This window comes from Ranitomeya variabilis, chromosome 4, assembly GCF_051348905.1.
Source record: "Ranitomeya variabilis isolate aRanVar5 chromosome 4, aRanVar5.hap1, whole genome shotgun sequence".
NCBI lineage: Eukaryota > Metazoa > Chordata > Amphibia > Anura > Dendrobatidae > Ranitomeya > Ranitomeya variabilis.
Genome location: NC_135235.1, coordinates 104,655,617 through 104,679,472, shown reverse-complemented (window position 1 = coordinate 104,679,472; position 23,856 = coordinate 104,655,617). Strand labels below are relative to the sequence as shown.

The following is a 23,856-nucleotide window of genomic DNA, read 5'->3' as shown; positions in this document are numbered from 1 at the left end:
ACTGCTCCTGCAGTGTGTAAGGCCGGTTTCACACGTCAGTGGCTCCGGTACGTGAGGTGACAGTTTCCTCAAGTACCGGAGACACTGACACACGTAGACCCATAAAAATCAATGCATCTGTTCAGATGTCATTGATTTTTTGCGGACCGTGTCTCCGTGTGCCAAACACGGAGACATGTCAGTGTTCGTGGGAGCGCACGTATTACACGGACCCATTAAAGTCAATGGGTCCGTGTAAAACACGGACCTCACACGGACGTTCTCCGTCTGGGGTCCGTGTGCGTGCAGGAGACAGCGCTACAGTAAGCGCTGTCCCCCCCACATGGTGCTGAAGCCGCGATTCATATGTTCCCTGCAGCAGCGTTTGCTGCAGAGAAAATATGAATAATAGTGTTTAAAATAAAGATCTATGTGTCCAGCCGCCCCCCCACCCCCTGTGCGCCCCCCCGCTGTTCGGAAAATACTCACCCGCTCCCTCGTTGGCTGTCGCTCCTTCCTCGCTGCCCCGCGCCTTCTCCTGTATGCGGTCACGTGGGGCCGCTCATTTACAATCATGAATAGTCGGCTCCGCCCCTATGGGAGGTGGAGCCGCCTATTCATGACTGTAAATGATCGGCCCCACGTGACCGCATACAGGAGAAGTTGGGGCCAGACCAGGAAGGAGCGACAGCCAACGAGGGAGCGGGTGAGTATTTTCTGAACAGCGGGGGGGGGCGCACAGGGGGTGGGAGGGCTCAGGACACATAGATCTTTATTTTAAACACTATTATTCATATTTTCTCTGCAGCAAACGCTGCTGCAGGGAACATATGAATCGCGGCTTCAGCACAATGCAGGGTACCACACGCGTGGGTACCACACGCTCCGTGTGGTACCCACTCGCCATACGGGTGGCACACGTGTGCCGCACGTATGGCCTACGTGAGTTCCCGGGCACACGGACACGGATAACTCCGGTACCGATTTATTCCGGTACCGGAATTATCTGGACGTGTGGGACAGCCCTAATGCTGATGTGAGAAAGGTCACTGGAGTCCATAGCTGATGAGCCCCGGTCACCTCACTGACATCACCATTCACTGCTTGAGAAAGTTCAATGGTAAACCCGTTGCTGGAACGGTATCTGCACTGGAGGTGAGTATAAGGTATTTTTATTTTACATGGGGCAATATTGTGGTTGATAAGCGGATATCTGAATAGTGGACAATCCCTTTAAGGAGTTAAAAGAATATAAATAGTGTGATTCTAACATTTATTATAAAGTCACATGATTAGTAAGATTAAAACATCTTATATAAAGCATGCTGCAGTTTAATAAAAATTAATAATTAAAGGGTGATTTGCTTCTCAGCCTTTCATGGCTGAGGTGGGAATGACTCCGGTCCACCAGTAACTCCCAATTTAGAATTCCATGCATGCCTTTAACATCTATGAGAATTGCAGAAACAGAGCTCAGCTGCGGTTATGTCTGTCTCAGGCATGAAAGGTGGAGATGATAATCATCTAAAGCGAAAAAGCACGAAAGAAAAATGCAGTTGATGTATTGCATTTATTACTTCCCTTCTTACTCCCAGTAAACATATGCTTGCACCATTTTAGACCAAAAATTAAATTGTGGGAAAAATAAGACACTTAAAAGCTGCATTTTTTTTCAAACTGCCAAGTGTGATGTGAATCTTAGACTGGATTCACACAACCATGTAAAACAATCATCAGAGTTTCATCCTGAAAACTATTATTTTCTTCTCACTTGTTTTTTTTTCCTTTTTTACAGCAGCCGCTATTGATCATTTACTAGGCCATTAGCAATATATCCGTAAAAGTCGGATGCATGTTTTTTTGCGCACCCATAGACTTGAATGGCTGAGTCTCAGCCAATTCATGGAAGAAACTAGTGCATGCTGCAATTTTTTTTTTTTTCACACACAGGTTTGGTCTGTGAAAAAAAATCGGTCCGAGTGCTCCTGGTTTTTTAATGTGGTCCTTACATACAGTAAAGAAGATAACATGTGAAAAGTCATTTTAAATATTATTTTATTTTATTTGCGAAATCAAAATAATGAATGTTGGTGAGAAAACTACGAAAATAAGTAGCGCTGCTATAAAATCATGTAATGCGAAATCATAAACTGATGCTGCTTCTCTGTAAATAAAAAAATCAAACAAACTAGCTGGTACCATCCAGTGTAACATAATATTTACTCATGAGCTCTTTGTTTGCCAGAGATGTTACATTTCATTGCTCCCATTACATATTGTTATTTTATTACACTGGACGCCCTGGGATTGTGTAAGATCTCAGGCATTTTCAGGGGTGCTCCCCTAACAGAGGTAGGGAGATACATTCCTAAGGGCTGCTCCCTTTTTTTTCACTCGCTCCTGGCTGGGAGCCACCTACAGTTCAGATCGGCCTCTGAAAGAGCCAGCACTGATTGAGCTTTTAGCTCAGTTTCCTCTGTGGCAGAGACAAGAATCCGGTCTCCGGTTCCCTTCCCCAGCTGGAAAGCTGCTTCTCCTTAGATAACTGCAATCTGGGACCCGACTATCATGGAGACGGAACGAGAAGCTGATTACTTTATAGCCTTGAATTAAGCAAAGAGGATTCCGCAGCATTAGATCCAAAGTCTCTACTTTCCGGAGGGAGACACAAGTGCACACCGCAAGCTGCAACTATCCGCTTGTCACAGGGGGACAATGTTTAACTGGCACAAAACCTTTGCAATCTTGCCGCATTGGAAGAGAGGTATGGCTTCAATGCTCTTTAATAATATCAATTATCACATAGTAATAAATGTATTACAATAATAATGACCATAACAGATAGAAAATCCATCTGTGACTCCAGAAGTCCATGTGCTTATTCGTCATCTAGGGTCTATCAGCTCTTAGGGCTCACTGCTTGTACCTCTATTATCAGCATGCTTTCTTCTTCATGCTTTAAGTTGTTTTTTTTCCAAAAGTCATTTAAGAGACCCTAACCTTGACAAAGTGACTGCCACATCACACCATCACATAGTCCAAACTGCAACGTGAATGCCCGAAAGATAAATGGCTTTGGTTTTATTACGTTTTTACTGAAAGTTTAAAAAAAAAAAAAAGTAAATTTATGGAAATGATGGGTATTAGAGGGTAACGTGTAGAAGAAAAAAAATGTTTTTTTTTATTACTTGCCAACTTGTAGTTAAAGCAGAACACTGCAATAAAACTGCTACAGATTGATTATTAGCTGTCACGTCTCTTCCCATTTATGAATGAGCAGAAATGAAGGCAAGACTGTGAGATTTCAGAATATGGGCTGCCATCCATCCTAATGTAGAATCTATGGAATCTATGGAAGAATCTGTCACCTGACTGCTTTATATGGCTGCTTGTTGTTTGGTTCAGCTATGCTACAATCACTGCAGCTATAGCACTGGACATGGCTAATATACATGAATGAAAAAGAAATACGTGTATGGTTTATTTTATCGCTGATAGGTCATTGAATCCCGTGAAAAAATTGTAGTTTTGGTTCAGTTTGCAGTCAAAAGATTTCAATATGTCATGAACCTTTTTCCAGTTTTCTGCATTGACCAAATTATTGCATTGAAGGGCATATCCAATACTTTAGAAGTCGTGTTCATCTCTGAGCACCATTTTACTACAGCAGTGCTCGGCTATCTCCGGCGGTCCCATTGAGAATAAAAGGAGCAAAGGAGTGTATGTATGCTTGACCTCTGCTGCATTCAGTTGGGAGAAGCCCCATTCTCTTGATCTGTGGAAATCACAGCGGTCAGACCCCCAGCGATTGGAAAGTTATCCCCTATCATAAGGATAGGAGGTAACTTCTAATATTGGCATATAGTTATACCCTTTATGTTCAAGAGGCATGGGGTGGAGGAGAAATGGCTGATAAGTGGAAAAGCAGGTGTCTCTGATAAGATTATATATATATATATATATATATATACAGTATATATAATACGTTCCTTACATTTAATTGTAATATAAGTTTGTTTAAAGTACAATTCCCAATTAAGGTAATATCAAGTATGGAAAAAAAAGAGCCGCCATGTGTGTAATCTGGCAGCTCATTCTTATTCAAGTGAATAGAGCTGAATTGCAATACCAGATGTAGCTCATGATCAGACATGGCGCTTGCGAAAGTATTCACCCCCTTGGCTTTTACCTATTTTATTATATTGCAACCTGTGTTTAAACATTTTTGCAATCCGCTTTGTGTGTGCTGCACCAGCACTAAATAGTCTAAGTAGGTGAAGTGAGAAAAATATAGGCATAAATTAAATTTATGGGATCAAATAAATAAAAATTGGGATGTGCATATGTATTGCGATGAAGCCCCTAAAAAGTTCTGGTGCAAGCAAGTGCCTTTATAAGTCACATACTTGGTGAGAGGAAGTCCACCTGTGTGCAATGTAAGTGTCACATGGTCTGTCAGTATATACACACCTTCTCTGAAAGGCACAGAGGTTGCAACACCATTAACAAGAGGCACCGCTAACCAAATAACACCATGAAGGCCAAGGAGATCTCCAAACAAGTCAGGGACAAAGTTGTTGAGAAGTCCAAGCTTAAGTAATAAAAAAAAAAAACACAATTTCTGATGAGCCCCTGGAGCACCATGAAATCCATTATAATCAAATGGAAAAAACATGGTACCACAACTAACCTGCCAAGAGAGGGCTGCCCACCAAAACTCTCAGCCCAGACAAGAATGGCATTAATCAGGCAGAGCAGAGACCAAAGGTAACCCTGAAGTAGCTGCTGGAGTGTCTGTCCATACGACCACAATAAGTCGTACACTCCATAGAGGTGGCTTTTATGGATTAGTGGGCCGAAAAAAAAGCCTTTACTTACACACACAAATAAGGCTCGTTTTGTGTTTGCCAAAAGACATGTGAGAGACTCCCCAAATGTATGAAGGAAGGGGCTGGGGTCAGGTGAGACCAAAATTGAACTTTTTGGCCACCAAGGTAAACACTATGTCTAGTGCCAAACCAACACAGCTCATCACCCTAAGAAAACTATCCCCACAGTGAAACATGGTGGTGGCAGCATAATTCAGTGGGAATGTCTTTCGGCACCCGGGACAGGAAAGATGGTCCTAGTCAAGGAGAAGATGGATGGCGCAAAATAGTGATATTCTTAAGCAAAACTTGTTTCAGTCTGTCCGTGATTTGAGACTGGGATGGAGGTTCACCTTCCAACAAGACAATGACCCAATGCATATTGTTAAATCGGCACTCATGTGGTTCAAGGGGAAAGGTATAATGCTTTGGAGTGGTCTAGTCAAAGCCAAGGCCTTAACCCAATTGAGAATCTGTGGCCAGACTTGAAGATTTCTGTTCACCAGAGGAAACCATCTAACTTGAAGGAGCTGGAGCAGTTTTGCCTTGAGGAATGGGCAAAAATCCCAGTGGCAAAATGTGGAAAGCTCATAGAGACTTATCTAAAGCATCTTGCAGCTGTAATTGCCCTAAAGAAGGCTTTACAAAATAGTGACTTTAAGAGGTGAACAGTTAAGCACAGTGAAGTTTTCAGTTATTTTGTCCTATTTGTTGCTTGCTTCACAAAAATAAGAAAACCAAAATGTTCACTATTGTAGACAAGTTATTTACATGAACTGATGCGAACCCTAAAAAAAAACACTGAAATTCCAGGTTGTGATGTAGCAAAAGACAAAAATGCCAAGAAGGGTGAATTCTTTTGCAAGCCACTGTAGTGAAACATTTAAATGACAAATTTAGCTCTGCTATATTATCATACAGAATATATCAACACAAAGAATACACTAGAGTTATATGGTTATAAATAACCCATTTTATTAGAACAAAACTCTTTAATTGCACATATGCAAACAATTTGGTTATAGCAGAGAACCCCTTTATATAAATCCCTTTATGAATCATTGTAGAATGTCGTTTTATGAATTAGAGGGAAATTAACATTTAAATACACACAGACAGTTTAGTTTACATAACAGTAATTGTATGATTTTAGCAGCAAGCCTGATCAAAGGGACTGGGAAACAGCAAGGTGCCATTTTGCAAATGTTGTACATCCTACACCCTATAACATCTGTCTAAACAGGACTGGAAACCCTGCCTAAACACTGCCCTACCATAAATTATCTTATCTCTGCTTGATCATAAACTCTTAAAACCAACTTTTTCCCTGAAGCCTCAAATTAGGAAAATAATCTGATGAAATCCTTTCAACACACTTCAATCATGTTACAGATCAGTGCCCTCTTCTCAGCGGAAAAAGTGAGGAACCGCAAGACAACAGAGGGATGTGTTTTTCCAAAATACAACTTTTAAGGCGACTATTTCCTTTACAATTGTAAACACTATTGACATGTTATCCTTTAATCTTCTTTAGTCCGGCCTTAACATGCCCATAACATCTGATCAGGCTAGGCACTTTAAGGCCTGCGAGGCGGTTGCCTCTAAATTCCACACAGGATGATCTATACAGGACATTGCAAAGGTGTGCAAGTGTGTCAGCACAATGGGCGATGATGTAGTGTTAATCAGTGAAGCGAATGCTAATGCAGCACAGACACATTGCCACATCACCATAGCCAAGTGCCCATTTCATGTAATTGTGAAGTTGCTTGAATGGGGGTATTCTCGTGCACTGGCCCAAAAACGGAAAGAAAACAAGTGGTTCATTGGATAATTGCATTGACACTTTGCCACAGATCCGGTCTGAATTCCATCATTGGAACCTTGTAACATTGATAAAGTCAATAATGCTTCCCACATCCCAAGTACTCAAACACCTTGGAGTGTGCTAGAAGTTAGCAGTCATTTACTGTGCCTTATATTAGGCAACAAAACTTGGATTTTTCCCCAATAATTGTTTTTATGGGAGATAGAAACAGCACTGAATCTTCCGTTTACTTGGATCTTCTTAATGCATTAGCCATTTACAATGGCCGATTACGACATAGATGCTGATCAGCGGTCATTGAATGGGCTTTAAGTCCACGTGTCCACCTGTCTGTCTTCCTATCTATCTATGGAAAGTGACAATTTGTTATTGTTTGCCACGTAGCTGCTGCCAAAACTGACAACCAATAAGGCAACGGAATCATTAGTAATCCTCTCAAAATATCAGCTGCAAGGGGACAAAACAATGGGAAGGTCTTCCTGGGAATATTATAACGTAATAAGGCATACTCACCAGCGCTGGCTTCTACACTTCTCTGCACCAAGGCAGGAAGTGGTCATGTATCGTTTGTTATTGTCTTGACTGCCGAGGCCGGTGATGGCTCTTGCGGATTGAGGGTAGGTGACTAGAACAGGATGTTAACCTCACCATATCACATGACGTCCCTTTACAGTTACCTGAATGCTCGAGTTAACTAACAGTCTCATAGGTCAAGTGACTGAAGAACGGAAAGTCACCTTTCCTGTCCCAGGACATCCGGAACAGCTAGTACTGGATCCATGGGAGTTTGAGCTGGTGATGCATCATGTTACAACATTCCCTGCCATTTAGAAAATTTTGTCAGGAGATAAACCCCTTTGAGTAAATTAATTACTTGCACTGCTAAGCCATTTAGATGTGGTATGATTGTGATTTTAATGGTACATAACACCAAAACAGATCCTCTTACCAGAGACATATAAAGACAGTAAAAGCAGTAAACATGAGCTTACAAGCACCCACCAAAAGACTTTCCATGTAGTGGTTGTTCGAGATTTAAACCCCTTACGATCTATGGTGCATATATGCATCATAGGTCGCCTCTCCCTCTTTGGTGTGGGCTCTCCGGCATTGAACCTGCACATTTTCCAGCACGACAGTTGCTCTAGTCAGCTGTCATGTGCCCCTAACAGCCAGAGGTCGAATCGCGATTCTCCCACGGTGCAAACCGAATGCGTGTCATTAGCTCTGCCCATTCGACCCATATCACAGGACCGCAGGGTGCCGATGGGCTGGCAAGACAACCCGGGGTCTGCAGTAGACCACTATGGTTGCCATTTATGAACAGCTATGAGCGTTGTTCTCACCCAGCCCAGAATTCAAAAAATGGTGACGCTACGGGTCTAAGAAAATGGCGCCATTTTTTTACTACTTCAATAAAAAAGAACCAAAACATGTTTGGTATCTGTAAACTCATAATGACCTGCAGAATCATAATGGCAAAACAGTTTTAGCACTTAGTGTCCACGGTAGGAAAAAAAAGAAACAACAATTGCGGAATTGCATTTTTTTGGCAATTTAACCGCACTTGAAACTTTTTTCCCATGTTCCAGTACACTACGTATATGGTAAAATCAATGGTGTTGTTCAAAAGTGCAACTAGTTCTGCAAAAAACAAGACCTTACACGGCCATATTGACAGAAAAAAAAGCTATGGTTCTGGAAAGAAGGGGAGCAAAACACGGAAAAAACCAAGGTGGTAAAGGGATTAAACAAAATAAAAAAAGCTGGAAAATTGTTAACATAATAAAATAACCAATAAATACCCCACAGTTCCGGTTTGAATGCTCTGCTATTCCACACTGGATCTTCAGCTATAACACTATATCATTCTCATGATCACTGCAGCCAATCAGTTGCCCTAGCAGTCACATACCGTGCATGCACATATTGCTACTGAGGCCAGTGATTGGAAGAAGAGGTCATGTCATTGATAGATGAGACGTCATCACTGAAGCACTTGCAGTCAGTCACCACCAGAGCGGCAGCACTGAAAAATTGAATATATAAGTAATTCTTTAAACAAATTTCCAGCCCTTTACAAAAAATCAATTAACATAAAGCTTTAGTTGTCAGTCTGGTAATTTCTTGCATACGTGCATGTTTTTCCATCTGAATCTTTAATTGGAGTAAGACAAGTGACCTGACACATTTTTTTGTCCCTAGATGAGCACCTTGGAGCCATGTATCGGAGGGATTTCTATCTGTTGATTTAGCTGTAGTTCAGCGTTCATGGAACATTGTAAACTTTATTTAGGTTTATACGTATACTAAAAGCTTAGCTATGGTTATCAAGGGTAAAGGTAAATGTACTGTAAGCTGAAAAGTTGTATCTAACCTCTGTTTTTTTTCTTTTATTGGTTTCAGTGAGTACCTATCTTCTCTCTCTGTGCTTCTTGAGACTGTGGTCTTAATCTGGTGGTTTAGTGTTGGTGCTAGACCTTTTCACATAGGTCGATTATTGGCCAAACATTCATTGGGACACTTCTGACCCATTTATACCTGTCCATCGATCAGCCGCCAAAGGAGAAATCACTTATTTATTGCCTGATCATGTCTTTTATACAGAACTGAAACTTGTCACTGGTTGGCAGATTCTCCCCTCATGTCAATAGGGATGTGCTGCTGACAGTAATGACGGGGGAACAAAATATTATACAGTCATTCATACAATCCCCTCTCCTTGTCATTGCTACGTGAAAATGGTCCTTAACAAGCACCAATCGACTTCCAAGATTGTCGTTAACTATTTATTATGGAGCTTTAGGACCTTAAAGAGAATCAGTCAGTAAGACCAACCCTCCATCTATATGGGCATGCAGGTCATAGGAAGCTGAATAAAATGATACCTTGAGATCTGCGATCTGATGTCTTATTCCAGAGAAATCCATGTTTTTTCTTAATATGTAAATGAGCTAAGATCTATGAGCTGGACATAGATCTCCAGGAAATCTGCCTCCAGAGCATATTTTACATAAAAAAGAGGCGTTACCAGTGAGACATATAGATCAGGAGAGCAGACTGTCAGTCATTACACATCACACTGGTAATGCCACTTTCAATTAAAATTCCATTATTGAGTTGGGGGGGGGGGAATCCTTTTACTTTTTTCAGTATTTTCTGACATCTATAAAGAAATGAAGAAAATGGTAGTATTTTGTTGTGGTGGGAACAAAAAATTGTCAGGGCATCTTCTGGCTGTTTTTATAGCCTTACCATTGACATGAATTGTAAAGTATTAGGTGTCTTCCTAGTGCAAGATGCCTGAAGAATGGATGTTACTTTTTTAATAATAATAACCTTTATTTATATAGCACCAACATATTCCACAGCGCTTTACAGTTTAAGGCCGGCGTCACACTCGGCGTAAGACAATACGGTCCGTTTTTTACGTCCGTACTACGGCCGTAATACGGAGAAATGTTCCCAAAATAGTGATCCGTAGTCAGGGTGTGTCAGCGTATTTTGCGCATGGCATCCTCCGTATGTAATCCGTATGGCATCCGTACTGCGAGATTTTCGCGCAGGCTTGCAAAACCGACATCTAATGGATTTATGTGCTCAAATGTTCGGGAAAACATATATACAGTATATATATATATATATATATATATATATATATATGTCATTGAGACACATATATATATATTCTGTATTTAGATTTCATTCAGCGCGATATCTGTGAACAGCCGGTAATTCAATTACCGGCTTTTCATTTCTCCTGCACAAACCCGACAGGATATGAGACATGATTACATACAGTAAACCATCTCATATCCCCCTTTTTTTTGCATATTCCACACTACTAATGTTAGTAGTGTGTATGTGCAAAATTTCAGCGCTGTAGCTGCTGAAATAAAGGGTTAAATGGCGGAAAAAATTGGCGTGGGCTCCCGCGCAATTTTCTCCGCCAGAATGGTAAAGCCAGTGACTGAGGGCAGATATTAATAGCCAGGAGAGGGTCCATGGTTATTGGCCCCCCCGTGGCTAAAAACATCTGCCCCCAGCCACCCCAGAAAAGGCACATCTGGAAGATGCGCCTATTCTGGCACTTGGCCACTCTCTTCCCACTCCCTGTAGCGGTGGGATATGGGGTAATGAAGGGTTAATGCCACCTTGCTATTGGAAGGTGACATTAAGCCAGATTAATAATGGAGAGGCGTCAATTATGACACCTATCCATTATTAATCCAATTGTTGGAAAGGGTTAAAAAACACACACACACACATGATTTAAAAGTATTTTAATAAAATAAACACAGCGGTTGTTGTAATAATTTATTGTTCTCTCAATCCATCAGGAACACCCTCGCTTGGAAAAATAATAAACGCACAAGATACATACCTTCTGGTGAACCGTCTCGTCCCACGAAGTAATCCATCTGAAGGGGTTAACTAATATTACAGGCAGGAGCCCTGCTAATGCAGCTGTGCTCCGTGCCTGTAATCCCCGGGTGCTGAAAGGAAAGCAGTGATCTGTACTTACATTGAGTCGCGGTGATGCGCCCCTGCTGGATGTTCTCATGAACTGCAGCCTGGGAACTTTTTCCCACGCTCCAGGTCATATGAGGACATCCACCAGGGGGCGCATCACCGCGACTGAAGGAAATGTAGGTCAATGACCTACATTTCATTCATTCGCCGGGGATTACAGGCACGGAGCACCGCTGCATTAGCAGGGCTCCTGCCTGTAATATTAGTTAACCCCTTCAGATGGATTACATCATGGGACGAGACGGTTCACCAGAAGGTATGTATCTTGTGCGTTTATTATTTTTCCAAGCGAGGGTGTTCCTGATGGATTGAGAGAACAATAAATTATTACAACAACCGCTGTGTTTATTTCATTAAAATACTTTTAAATCATGTGTGTGTGTGTTTTTTAACCCTTTCCAACAATTGGATTAATAATGGATAGGTGTCATAATTGACGCCTCTCCATTATTAATCTGGCTTAATGTCATCTTCCAATAGCAAGGTGGCATTAACCCTTCATTACCCCATATCCCACCGCTACAGGGAGTGGGAAGAGAGTGGCCAAGTGCCAGAATAGGCGCATCTTCCAGATGTGCCTTTTCTGGGGTGGCTGGGGGCAGATGTTTTTAGCCACGGGGGGGCCAATAACCATGGACCCTCTCCTGGCTATTAATATCTGCCCTCAGTCACTGGCTTTACCATTCTGGCGGAGAAAATTGCGCGGGAGCCCATGCCAATTTTTTCCGCCATTTAACCCTTTATTTCAGCAGCTACAGCGCTGAAATTTTGCACATACACACTACTAACATTAGTAGTGTGGAATATGCAAAAAAAAGGGGATATGAGATGGTTTACTGTATGAAAACCATGTCTCATATCCTGTCGGGTTTGTGCAGGAGAAATGAAAAGCCGGCAATTGAATTACCGACTTTTCACTAACACCGCTGCGTATTTCTCGCAAGTCACACTGCAGGTCCGTGTGGAATCCGTATTTTTCTCGCCCCCATAGACTTTCATTAGCGATTTTTTTGCGCAATACGCTGACAAACGCAGCATGCTGCGATTTTGTACGGCCGTAGAAAGCCGTATAATACTGAACCGTAATATACGGCTAATAGGAGCAGCCCCATTGAGAATAATTGTGCCGTATGTAATGTGAGTTTTACGGACGTAGTTTCTGCGCTCTTACGTCCGTAAAAGTCGCCAGTGTGACGCCGGCCTAACAGTTCAGTTTTTTAAAGGGAACTTGTCACCCCCAAAATGGAAGATGAGCTAAGCCCACCGGCATCAGGGGCTTATCTACAGCATTCTGTAATGCTGTAGATAAGCCCCTGATGTATCCTGAAAGATGGGAAAAAGAGGTTAGATTATACTCACCCAGGGGCGGTCCGGTCCGATGGGCATCGCGGTCCGGGGCCTCCCATCTACTTACGATCACGTCCTCTTCTGGTCTTCACGCTGCGGCTCCGGTGCAGGCGTACTTTGTCTGCCCTGTTGAGGGTAGAGCAAAGTACTTCAGTGCGCAGGCACCGGGAAAGGTCAGAGAGGCCCGGAGCCTGCGCACTGCAGTACTTTGCTCTGCCCTCAACATGGCAGACAAAGTACACCTGCGCCGGAGCCGCAGCGTGAAGACAAGAAGAGGACATCATCCTATGAAGATGGGAGGCTCCGGACCGCGACACCCATCAGATTGGACGGCCCCCCCAGGTGAGTATAATCTAACCTCTTTTTCTCATCTTTCAGGATACATCGGGGGCTTATCTACAGCATTCCAGAATGCTGTAAATAAGCCCCTGATGCCGGTGGGCTTAGCTCACCTTCGATTTTGGGGGAGACAGGTTCTCTTTAAATATCATCTTTTAAATGCCTGACTCATTCAAAAGAAGCTCAGAAGCCTGAGCACTTGACCAGCAAGTGGTTTTTACATAGAAATTTATATTCTTATTTTGAGCAATTTAAGTTTTTTTTTTTACGGAGTTATCCCCACGAAAAATGGTGGAAAAACACGGTGTAAACATATCCTAATGGGGGAAAAACAGCATCTGTCTTCCAATTGCTGCTGCTGAACAGAGACCCTACAGAAAGGGAAAGGGGGAACTGTTGGCTTCAAGAAAATAAGGAAGTTGTGAATTTCTCTTTAAGATTTGTTGCTGTCTATATGTAATATTGATTTATGAAAAACTATAATAATAGTTACACAATAATGTTATTTTGTGCAGGATTAATCACATGACTCCAGTCCCTGGGTAATAGTCACTTAAGCAGATAAGAATGATGTGATTTATTATAACTGAGAGTCAAATGAGTGGGTAATAAAAGTGACAATATTGTGAAAGAATGGTAAACAATGTTGGATTTCACCTCTTGTCTCCCACTCCCTGGTTGTCATTGCCTTTCTGCTCCTGACCTTTCCTTCTTCTCTCTTTCATCACCTCATCTTTCTCCTGTTGACAGGAACTCTACTACCATTTGCTTAGGAGTATAATTCCCTGTCAATGCATTAGACATTGGGAGCAGTGTAATGCTGCTGGAAGGAAGTATGTGGCTTCTGTTCCTACAGGCTCTGCAAACAGCAAATTGTTGAGTTTGGCAACACTTAAGGTACCTTCACATGAAACGACATCGCTAGCGATCCGTGACGTTGCAGCGTCCTCGCTAGCGATATCGTTTAGTTTGACACGCAGCAGCGATCAGGATCCTGCTGTGATGTCGCTGAATAAAGTCCAGAACTTTATTTGGTCGTCCGATCGCCGTGTATCGTTGTGTTTGAAAGCAAAAGCAACGATACCAGCGATGTTTTACACTGGTAACCAGGGTAAATATCGGGTTACCAAGCGCAGGGCCGCGCTTAGTAAGCCGATGTTTACCCTGGTTACCAGCGTAAAAGTAAAAAAAACAAACAGTACATGCTCACCTGCTCGTCCTCCAGCATCTGCTTCCTGACACTTACTGAGCGCCGGCCCTAAAGTGAAAGTGAAAGCACAGCGGTGACGTCACCGCTGTGCTGTTAGGGCCGGAGCTCAGTCAGTGTCAGGAAGCAGACGCTGGAGGACGAGCAGGTGAGCATGTACTGTTTGTTTTTTTAACTTTTACGCTGGTAACCAGGGTAAACATCGGGTTACTAAGCGCGGCCCTGCGCTTAGCAACCCAATGTTTACCCTGGTTACCCGGGGACCTCGGCATCGTTGGTCGCTGGAGAGCGGTCTGTGTGACAGCTCTCCAGCGATCAAACAGCGACGCTGCAGCGATCGGCATCGTTGTCGCTATCGCTGCAGCGTCGCTTCGTGTGAAGGTACCTTTAGGAGTGGTTGTCTCAGACAAGGTCTGGCTGTCTCACAGTGGCAATTTCTCAGTGGTAGGTGAAGTACTAGATTTGATCTGTGGTCACCTTCGTGCTAGTTTAGAGGATCTTGTGGTGCACTTAATAAAAGGGATCATTAAGTGCACAGTAACCATGCGATTCTGCTGCCACGGCCGGCACCTGCCTGCAGAAGCGTTTTTGTGTTTTTTTCATTATTCAGTATGTGATGGTATTCATTACGCAAACTAGAGGGCAGGTCAGTGAGGGATCAGTGCTACCTGTCAGCAGGCTGCATTATGAATATCTAATCAGAGCACCACATACCCCAGCCACACCTTAGGGCACGAGCATATCATTAACACAAAACTGAAAATAAAGATTAAGAAACAGCCACAAGACGGATTTCATCACCCAAGGTATCATTATAACGGCACCGACCTGACCCTGTGTGTAGGTTACTGTGCACAATCCTGCTGACAGGTTCCCTTTAAGTCTTGGCATGAGCATGGTGACACATAATAACCTGCTTGTGGCAAGGGAGAGAGCTGTTGTTTTCTGCTTGTTATTTTTCTGGCTTCGTACCCTATCATTGTTGTACCCGGATAAACAGGATCCTAAGATTTTGCAAACGTAAATAGTACACCTTGCAGAATAACGTAATTGTGCACTGCAGTGGATTACTATACAAACGGCAATTTCTTCTCCAGAGGATAGAAGGACAATGCTTACTTTATTCATCTGAGCCAAAGATGTTCCTGTTCATTAATGAACTTCCTTCTAATTATTTATTATCTATGAAACTCGCTAAATGAATTACTTATTATAAAGCCTGTCTGTCACGATTCTGTTGTCGGGAGTCACAGGATCAGGGGCTCCTTCCCTGTCCCTAACGCTAGGGGGCACACTAGCCCACCCTGTTCAACAGATTACTTCTGATGGTGAAGACGTCGGGGCCACGTACCTTGCCTTAACTCCTGAATCTACCTTCAGTCTGTACACTTCCCCCACCCAGGGAAGAGGGGAGCAGTAGTGTATCGTAATACACCCACCAGATTCAACAAGATAATACAAACAGGGGTAGCGGAAAATACCAAACATACAAATATATGCACACATATACCAGGTATGCACCATGGAGTGGAGGATGAGGTTAAACCAAAGTAGGAGAAGAAAGGGAATTATCACACACTCAAAAACCAAGCAACAGTCACAGATAAATCCACCAAATGCCTTCTCCAATAATAACCAACAACAATCACCAGTCATTCAGCAAAAGCTAACTCTGACAATGAGTGCTAGCCAGGGCCCAGATTATATAGATGAGGGTGGCTAACAGTGCACAGCTGAGAGCCTTAGCTCCAAAAGCTCTCAACAGAGCAGATTAACCCCTGTACTGCCCAAACAAATTTACACTGTTTAATATGAAGATAAAGTGCTTCTATTCAAAGCAGGAGTAGGAGAAATTAGACACTGCGGTCTCCTGGCTCCTCTCTGTCGTGGTAAACCCTTGACACTGTCATTACATTGGCACTTATGGGAGCACACATAACCCCACGTGTGTCAGCAATTTAAGGATTCGGAAGTACAGTACCGTATGTGCTTTGCGGATATGAAAATGGACTCCTATATATATTATTATAAATTTTATTGCAAAGTCATTTTGTCATCAATTTCTAAATTAATTCATTTTATCTAATTAAATGGAAAACTGTCTAACTTTCAGCTTCTGGTAAGTGTTCTGTTGTTAAAAAAATATGGCTATAAGATATTTTCATATCAAAGCATTCTTGTTTCTTTCCATTTTTCACAGCGTCCCAACTTTTGTGGAATTAGTTTTGTGCATAACTTGTCTCATCAGAGATGCAGTAAGATCTTATCCTGATTATCAGCAATCACACTGCACTGTGGGCAGCCACATCCACCACTATGCAAACACCTATTAAGGAAGCATCAATACAAGTGGATCTCACACAGTGCAAACATATGACTTACATACTTCCCTTTCATTAGCTAAAAAAACAACCTGTCCCCAAACAGCCCAGTCTTAGTGTCTCTCTTCTTCCTTGTTTTGTTTAGGTTCCGAGTTGATTGTGGTATTTTCTGTTGGTATTTATATCCTGGAAGAAATTCTTTCCAATCTACAGTATCTTTGCATATATGTATGTGGTATGAAAGCAATTACTTCTAAGGCTTGGGTCACCTGACCGTATTTTCTCTCACCCGAGAAAGAAATTGGGCCAATTATGCTAATCACACTCCGTTCAGCGTTTGATTACAGTGTGAAACGATTTTCTCAGATGTGGAAAAGATGGAAAAAATAATTCTACATTCTATCAGTCAGAGAAAATCGGACTGCACTCAGATGTCATCCAAGTGCAAGTGCAGTCTGATTTTTTTTTTTTTAACGAACCCATTGACTTGCATGGCAGAGTGCGATCAGATTTATGGATGCAAATTGTGCACATTGCAACTGTTTTTCCTCGGGCAGACTCTGCAGGAGAAGAAAATTGGACATATGCACGGCCCCATATAATAACATTGGTCTGAGTGCGATCTAGTGTTTTGTCACATTGCACTTGGACGTTCGTCAGCTTGAGCCCTTATTCTGATATCCTATAGCTAGCTTTAAGGCCTCATCACACATCAGTGTTTTTTCACGTATGAGAAAACAGACGATTATTTTTATCAAACTTTGATCAGAGGGTTGTCCAAGTGTTATCAAATTTTCTCATGAAAAAAAGTTTTTTCACCTTTTCCTTTCTGACAGTCTATGAAAATTGGACCGCACTCAGAAATTGTTCACATTTTTCACTAACCCATTGACTTGCATTGCCGTTATTTATCCAACCTTTGAATCAAAAGCGGACATGTCTCAACAATTTTCGGTGGACTTTTCGGTCCATGAAAAATCACAGACATGTGAATGGCCCCATAGACAATTAGGGGTACAAATGCTATCTGTGAAAAGCACAGATGGCATTCATATCAGAATACAGGATGTCTGAATGAGCCTTAACTCTGCTACAATCACGTCTGCTTGAAGGCTGAAGACACATAAGACTGTCAGACAAATCCACCAGATTTCTCGCACAAACTGACGAATCCTTCTTAGTTTTCTGTAAGCAATAGTAGCTAGAGCTAATGCTACCACCAATACTGTGCCATGAAACTACTGAACTAATCCTCTGGCTCAATAATTGCTTGAAAAGTACAGTTTTAATTACTAAATACTTCCTGCCAGCATCCTTACACATTACCGATTCAGGAGCAAGCAAGGTCAGATGTTTGTGTGACTTTTGAATATTTCTCGTGAATTATTTCTTAAGATCAGCAGGCGTGTGTTGGATTTATTCTCGATGTGTGAGGAAATTCAACATCTTAGTGAAAGGGAATGAATGTCTGGCAGGTTTCATTTTTCTTCAAGACGATTTATAACATTGTTTTCTTGGATTTCAGTAAAATTCCAGAGATGAGAAGGTGCTCTATAAATTTGGTTAACAAACACTTTCTTCTTGTATTAAAAGGTGTTTTGGATTATTTTAGAAAACCTAAGGGATAAGAGGAGCAAGTTCTAAACAAGTATTATTACTTTTTTGTAACATGCTTTTGGTTGACATTTTTCTGGTGTTTTTTCTTGTTTATTGGCATGTAGACATTCTGTATTCAGTATGCATAACTATTCACCCTCGTAAAGTCTGTACTCTGTAGAGCCTCCTTTTGTGGCAATTACACCTGCAAGTCACTATGGATAAGTCTCTATGAGCTTTCCACATCTTGCCACTGAGTTTTGCCCATTCCTCAGGGCAAAACTGCTCCAACTCAAGTTAGATGGTTTCCTCTGGTGAATAGCAGTCTTCAAGTCCGAACAGATTCTCCATTGGATTAAGGTCTGGGCTTTGACGTTTCCACTTAAACCACTCGAGTGTTTTAGCTGTGCTTTGGGTCATTGTCTTGTTGGAAGGTGAGCCTGCGTCTCAGTCTCAAATCACTGACAGACTGAGATAATCCTGCTTAAGAATATCCCTGTATTTTGCGCCCTCCATCTTCCCCTTGCCTCAGACCTATTCCCTGTAATTGCTGCTGAAAGACATCCCCACAGAATGGTGCTGCCACCACCACGTTTCACTGTGGGGATGGTGTTCTTGGGTGATGAGCTGTGTTGGTTTGGTGCCAGACATAGCGTTTACCTTGGTGGCCGAAATGTTCAAATTTGATCTCATCTGACCACAACACTTTCCTCTACACATTTGGGGAGTCTCCCACATGTTTTTTGGCAAACTCAAAATAAGAAATTACAATTTTTATGTGTAAGTAAAGGCTTTTTTTCTGCCCATTCTTCCATAAAGGCCACATTCTATCGAGGGTTACCTATGGTCTCTGTGCTGCCTTTTGAATTTAATGCCCTGCTTGCCCGGGCTGAGAGTTTTGCCCTCTCTTGGCAAGTTTGTTGTGGTTCTTTCCATTTGATGATTGTCAAGGAGGGGACAACCCATCGCTGACACCAATTGTCAAAGATCGCAGTTAGCGGGTTGTATCTCACATCCATCTGCTGTTATCTTTGAAGCGAACAGCTCTTTGCTTCCCAAATGGTCCTGACAATTGCACAACTGACTGACGGTTAACGGAGGACGTCGTCGCAGGCTGTTTCCACTAACAGGCCGATTATCGGGAAACTAACAGTGAACCTATGGTGTATAGATCTCCGATTCCAATGCATGGAATATATGTATATTCCTCCGATACGGTTACTGGGAATTCCATGATGACCAAAAAAAGATTATTAGCTGCCACCACCAGTCGTTTTTACGGGCCTGATCTCTGGTAGGGTATGGCTTCAGAATGTGGCTTTCAGAACAAAAGTAAGAGAACTATTACATTTTATATTTAATCCAAACGAGGCAGTGTATATTAAAAACACAAAAGATTTTACAAAGGGGACAAAACAATACAGCATATACAGTACATAGAATAAAAAGGAATTATGGAAGAAACTTACTACACCGCTCAAAGAGTTGAGTCAACATAGCTGAAAGAGAGCACTTTGATTGGGGATGTTTAGCGAATGGGATTCATGCATACTCAATGTGTATCTGTCTACATGAACCAAGATCATAATTCAGCTTGACCTTTTATCAGCACGAGTTACACCCACACAACCTCCTTAACCCCTTCCCGACCTGTGACGCCACGTAGGTGTCATGAAAGTCAATGCCAATCGGACCTGTGACGCCTATGTGGCGTCATGGAGGGATCGCGTCCCTGCAGATCGGGTGAAAGGGTTAACTCCAATTTCACCCGATCTGCTGGGACAGGGGGAGTGGTACTTCAGCCCAGGGGGGTGGCTTTGCCCCCACATGGCTACGATCGCTCTGATTGGCTGTTGAAAGTAAAACAGCCAACCAGAGCAATTTGTAATATTTCACCTATGAAACTTGGTTAAATATTACAATCCAGCCATGGCCGATGCTGTAATATCATCGGCCATCGCTGGAAACCGCGATCTTCCCCCTCCACCGACTGACAACGGCGATCTGCCACCGCTGTCAGTCTTTCCTCCCCTTCGTTCTGTGCTCCACTGCCCCCCGCTGCCTTCCTCTCCGTCCTGTTCGGCGCCCCCCGGCTGTCCGATCCCACCCCCTGTACCTCTGGAGTCCTGGGGTCCCTCCTGGTGTCCATCCGGCATCTAGGATGGGTGCTGCCATCTTCCAAAATGGCGGGCGCATGCGCAATGCGCCCGCCGAATCTTATCACCCCCATAGGTAGGGAAAATAATGAAATAAATAAAATATATTTATTTTTATGTTTCCACTAGGGTTAGGGTTAGAACTAGGGTTAGAATTAGGGTTGCAGTTAGGGTTAGAATTAGGGTTGCAATTAGGGTTAGAATTGGGCTATATGCACATGGTGTGGATTTGGCTGTGGCCAATCCGCTGCGGATTCGTGGCAGTTTTCCATCATGTTTACAGTACCATGTAAACCTATGGAAAACCAAATCCGCTTTTGCCCATGGTGCGGAAAATACCGCGTGGAAACGCTGCGTATTTTCCACAGCATGTCAATTCTTTGTGCGGATTCCGTATCGTTTTACACCTGTTCCTCAATAGGAATCCGCAGGCGAAATCCGCACAAAAAACACTGGAAATCCGCGGTAAATCTGCCTGTAAAAAGCAGTGCGTTTTACCTGCGATTTTTCAAAAATGGTGCGGAACAATCCGCACACGAATCCGCAATGTGGGCACATAGCCTTAGGGTTAGGGCTGGAACTAGAGTTAGGGTTGGAATTAGGGTTAAGATTAGGGTTAGGGGTGTGTTGAGGTTAGGGTTAGGCTTGTGGTTAGGGTTATGGTTGGGATTAGGGTTGGTTGTGTGTTGGGGTTAGGGTTGGGATTAGGGTTAGGGGTGTGTTGGGGTTAGAGTTGTGGTTAGGGGTGTGTTGTGGTTAGGGTTGTGATTACGGTTATGGTTAGAGTTGGGATTAGGGTTAGGGGTGTGTTGGGGTTAGTGTTGGAGTCCAATCACGACATGGTGCCACCATTGATTCCAGCCAATCTTGCATTCAAAAAGTCAAATGGTGCTCCCTCCCTTCCGAGCCCCGACGTGTGCCCAAACAGTGGTTTAACCAAATATATGGGGCATAAGCGTACTCAGGAAAAATTGTACAACAATTTTGGGGGTCTAATTTCTCCTTTTACCCTTGGAAAAATATAAAAATGGGGGCTAAAAAATTATTTTTGTGGGAAAAAAATTATTTTTTATTTTCATGGCTCTGCGTTATAAAATTCTGTGAAACACTTGGGGGTTCAAAGTGCTTACCACAAATCTAGATAAGTTCCTTGCCTAAGCTGGCTATTGTAGCATTTGCCTTGCAGTAAACCACAGTCTCTTTTGAATTCAAAATACATTTCCTGGGGACACTTTGCTATATATGTGTAAACACAGGTACCCTATTGTTGTCCAATCCTCTGAAAAGAGTTCTCCTGTCTCAATTACCTATGCAAACTAAAACTCATTATCTACAGGCAAAAGACATCCTCATTGGTACTGCTGGGGTGTTTTGTCCTAAAAGGAGCTACTGCATGTTACCGTAATTAAGATTTCCTACTCCTTTATGCCCATTTTAATCTGAGTCTAGTAAACTCAAATTGTCAGCTGTTTTTTGTCAATTCTTGTCCTCCTACAATAGAGAGTGAGTAGAAGGGGGACGGGGAATGCCCCTTCACTACTTGCCTAAGAGATTTTAATATTTTCTATGACAATCATAATGTATTTGTTGGTGCTCCGGCGGATCATCAGAGATTGGAAAAATTTGTATAACTCAACCCTGATCTGTGCTTCTCAACAACTTTGTCCCTGACTTGCTTGGACATTTCCTTTGTCCTCATGGTGTTGTTTGATTATTGGTGCCACTTGCTTAAAGAAGTCCACTACTTGGACAACTTGTTGTCATGCCCCATTCTTGGCCCCAATAAAATAAAACCTATACTCGCCTTCCATGCAGGCGCCGTTCCTGTCTCGATCATGAAGAGGAAGTCTGGGCTGCAGCTGATCCTGGACATCCTCTTCATGTTTGATTGGGCGCCGGCATCACGTGTCACAACACCGCACGAGACCCCCGGGGAGAGTAACTACAAGAGGTGAGTATAAGGTTTATTTTTTTTGGGGGGGGGGGCAAACATTTTGATCAAGAAGGGGTTGTCCTAGTCGTGGATGATCTCTTTAATTGTGTTGCAGCCTTTCAGAAAAGGTGTGTATGTACTAACAGACCATGTGACACTTAGATTGCACACAGGTGGACTTCATTTCACTAAGCATGTGACTTATGAAGGTAATAGCTTGCACCGGACATTTGTAAGGGCTTCATAGCAAAAGGAAAGAATACATATGCACATGTCTATTTTTAGTTATTTGACCCAATAAATGTCATTTAGGTCTATATTTTTCTCACTTCACTTCACCAACTTAGACAATTTAGTGCTGATGCATCACACACAAATTGGATTTCAAAAGTATTTAAACACTGGTTGTAATGTGACAAAATAGGTAGAAAGCCAAGGGGATGAAATTTTTTGCAAGTGTGTGTGTATATATATATATATATATATATATATATATATATATATATATATATATATATAATAAATGGAAGACACCAAATAATGTAGACATATTTGGACTCTCTATAACCATGAAGAGAATATGAAAGTAGAGGAGCAAAAATCTGTTTTGTCAAAACATGGCAAAGCAAAAACTAAGATAATCTTTTGATTTTACAGGCTAAAACGGTCCAGGACTCAAAGGGATTCTTTATAAATATGTCCATAATTATGTAAAAAAAAAATTACACTACAAACACCCTAAAGTTGAAATGTGGAGTGATTGGTAAACTGTTGTGAATTTACCTTTTGGCTCCCTCTAGTGGCTACTAGTGTTTTTACTCTGGGTATGTCTATCATCCCTTGTATGCTCACCTGGGTCGTTAGGTCAGGGGTGTTGCTATATTAGCTCCCTGGACCTTCAGTTCAATGCCTGGCAACGTTGATATCAGAGCTAATCTGTAGTGCTCTTGTCTACTGATCCTGGTTCCTGCTGGATTAAGCTAAGTCTGCTTTCTTGCTTTTTGCTATTGTTTTTGTTTGCATTTTTGTCCAGCTTGTACATAATTTGTATCCTATCCTTACTGGAAGCTCTGGGGAGGCTGGAGTTCTCCCCCCGGGCCGTTAGACGGTTCGGGGGTTCTTGAATCTCCAGTGTGGATTTTTGTAGGGTTTTTGTTGACCATATAAGTTATTTTACTACATTCTGCTATTAGTGAGTGGGCCTCTCTTTGCTAAACCTAGTTCATCTCTGTGTTTGTCATTTCCTCTTACCTCACCGTTATTATTTGTGGGGGGCTTGTATCCAACTTTTGGGGTCTATTCTCTGGAGGCAAGAGAGGTCTTTGTTTTCCTCTTCTAGGGGTAGTTAGTCCTCCGGCTGGCGCGAGACATCTAGCGACCAACGTAGGCATGTTCCCCGGCTACTTCTAGTGTTGGCGTTAGGAGTAGATATATGGTCAACCCAGTTACCACTGCCCTATGAGCTGGATTTTTGTACTTAGCAGACTTGCTGATATCTCTGAGACCCTCGCCATTGGGGTCATAACAGTTTGCCAGGCCAGTATTAAATGTTTAATGCATTGCAGAAGCGGGATTATAAGAAAGAAAGTTCTGAGTTTTTTTTTCTCTCTCTCATTTTTTTTTCTTTTCCCCTTTACCTCTGAGTGGCTTGTGATTGCTGTAGACATGAATGTCCAGGCCTTGATTACAAGTGTGGACCAGCTTGCTGCTCGTGTGCAGGGCATACAAGATTATGTTACCAGAAATCCT

General features: G+C 42.4%; 1 protein-coding gene across 1 annotated transcript in view; it reads left to right on the top strand.

The window, feature by feature from the left end:
- The first annotated feature begins 2,442 nt into the window (after positions 1-2,442).
- LOC143769950 (uncharacterized) overlaps positions 2,443-23,856 on the top strand; it is an 83,404-nt gene continuing 61,990 nt past the window's right edge. Inside the window, exon 1 of the mRNA XM_077259034.1 lies at positions 2,443-2,743. Within this exon, the coding sequence (XP_077115149.1) occupies positions 2,695-2,743 (49 nt within the window). The 5' untranslated portion in view covers positions 2,443-2,694. The remainder of the gene's footprint in view (positions 2,744-23,856) is intronic.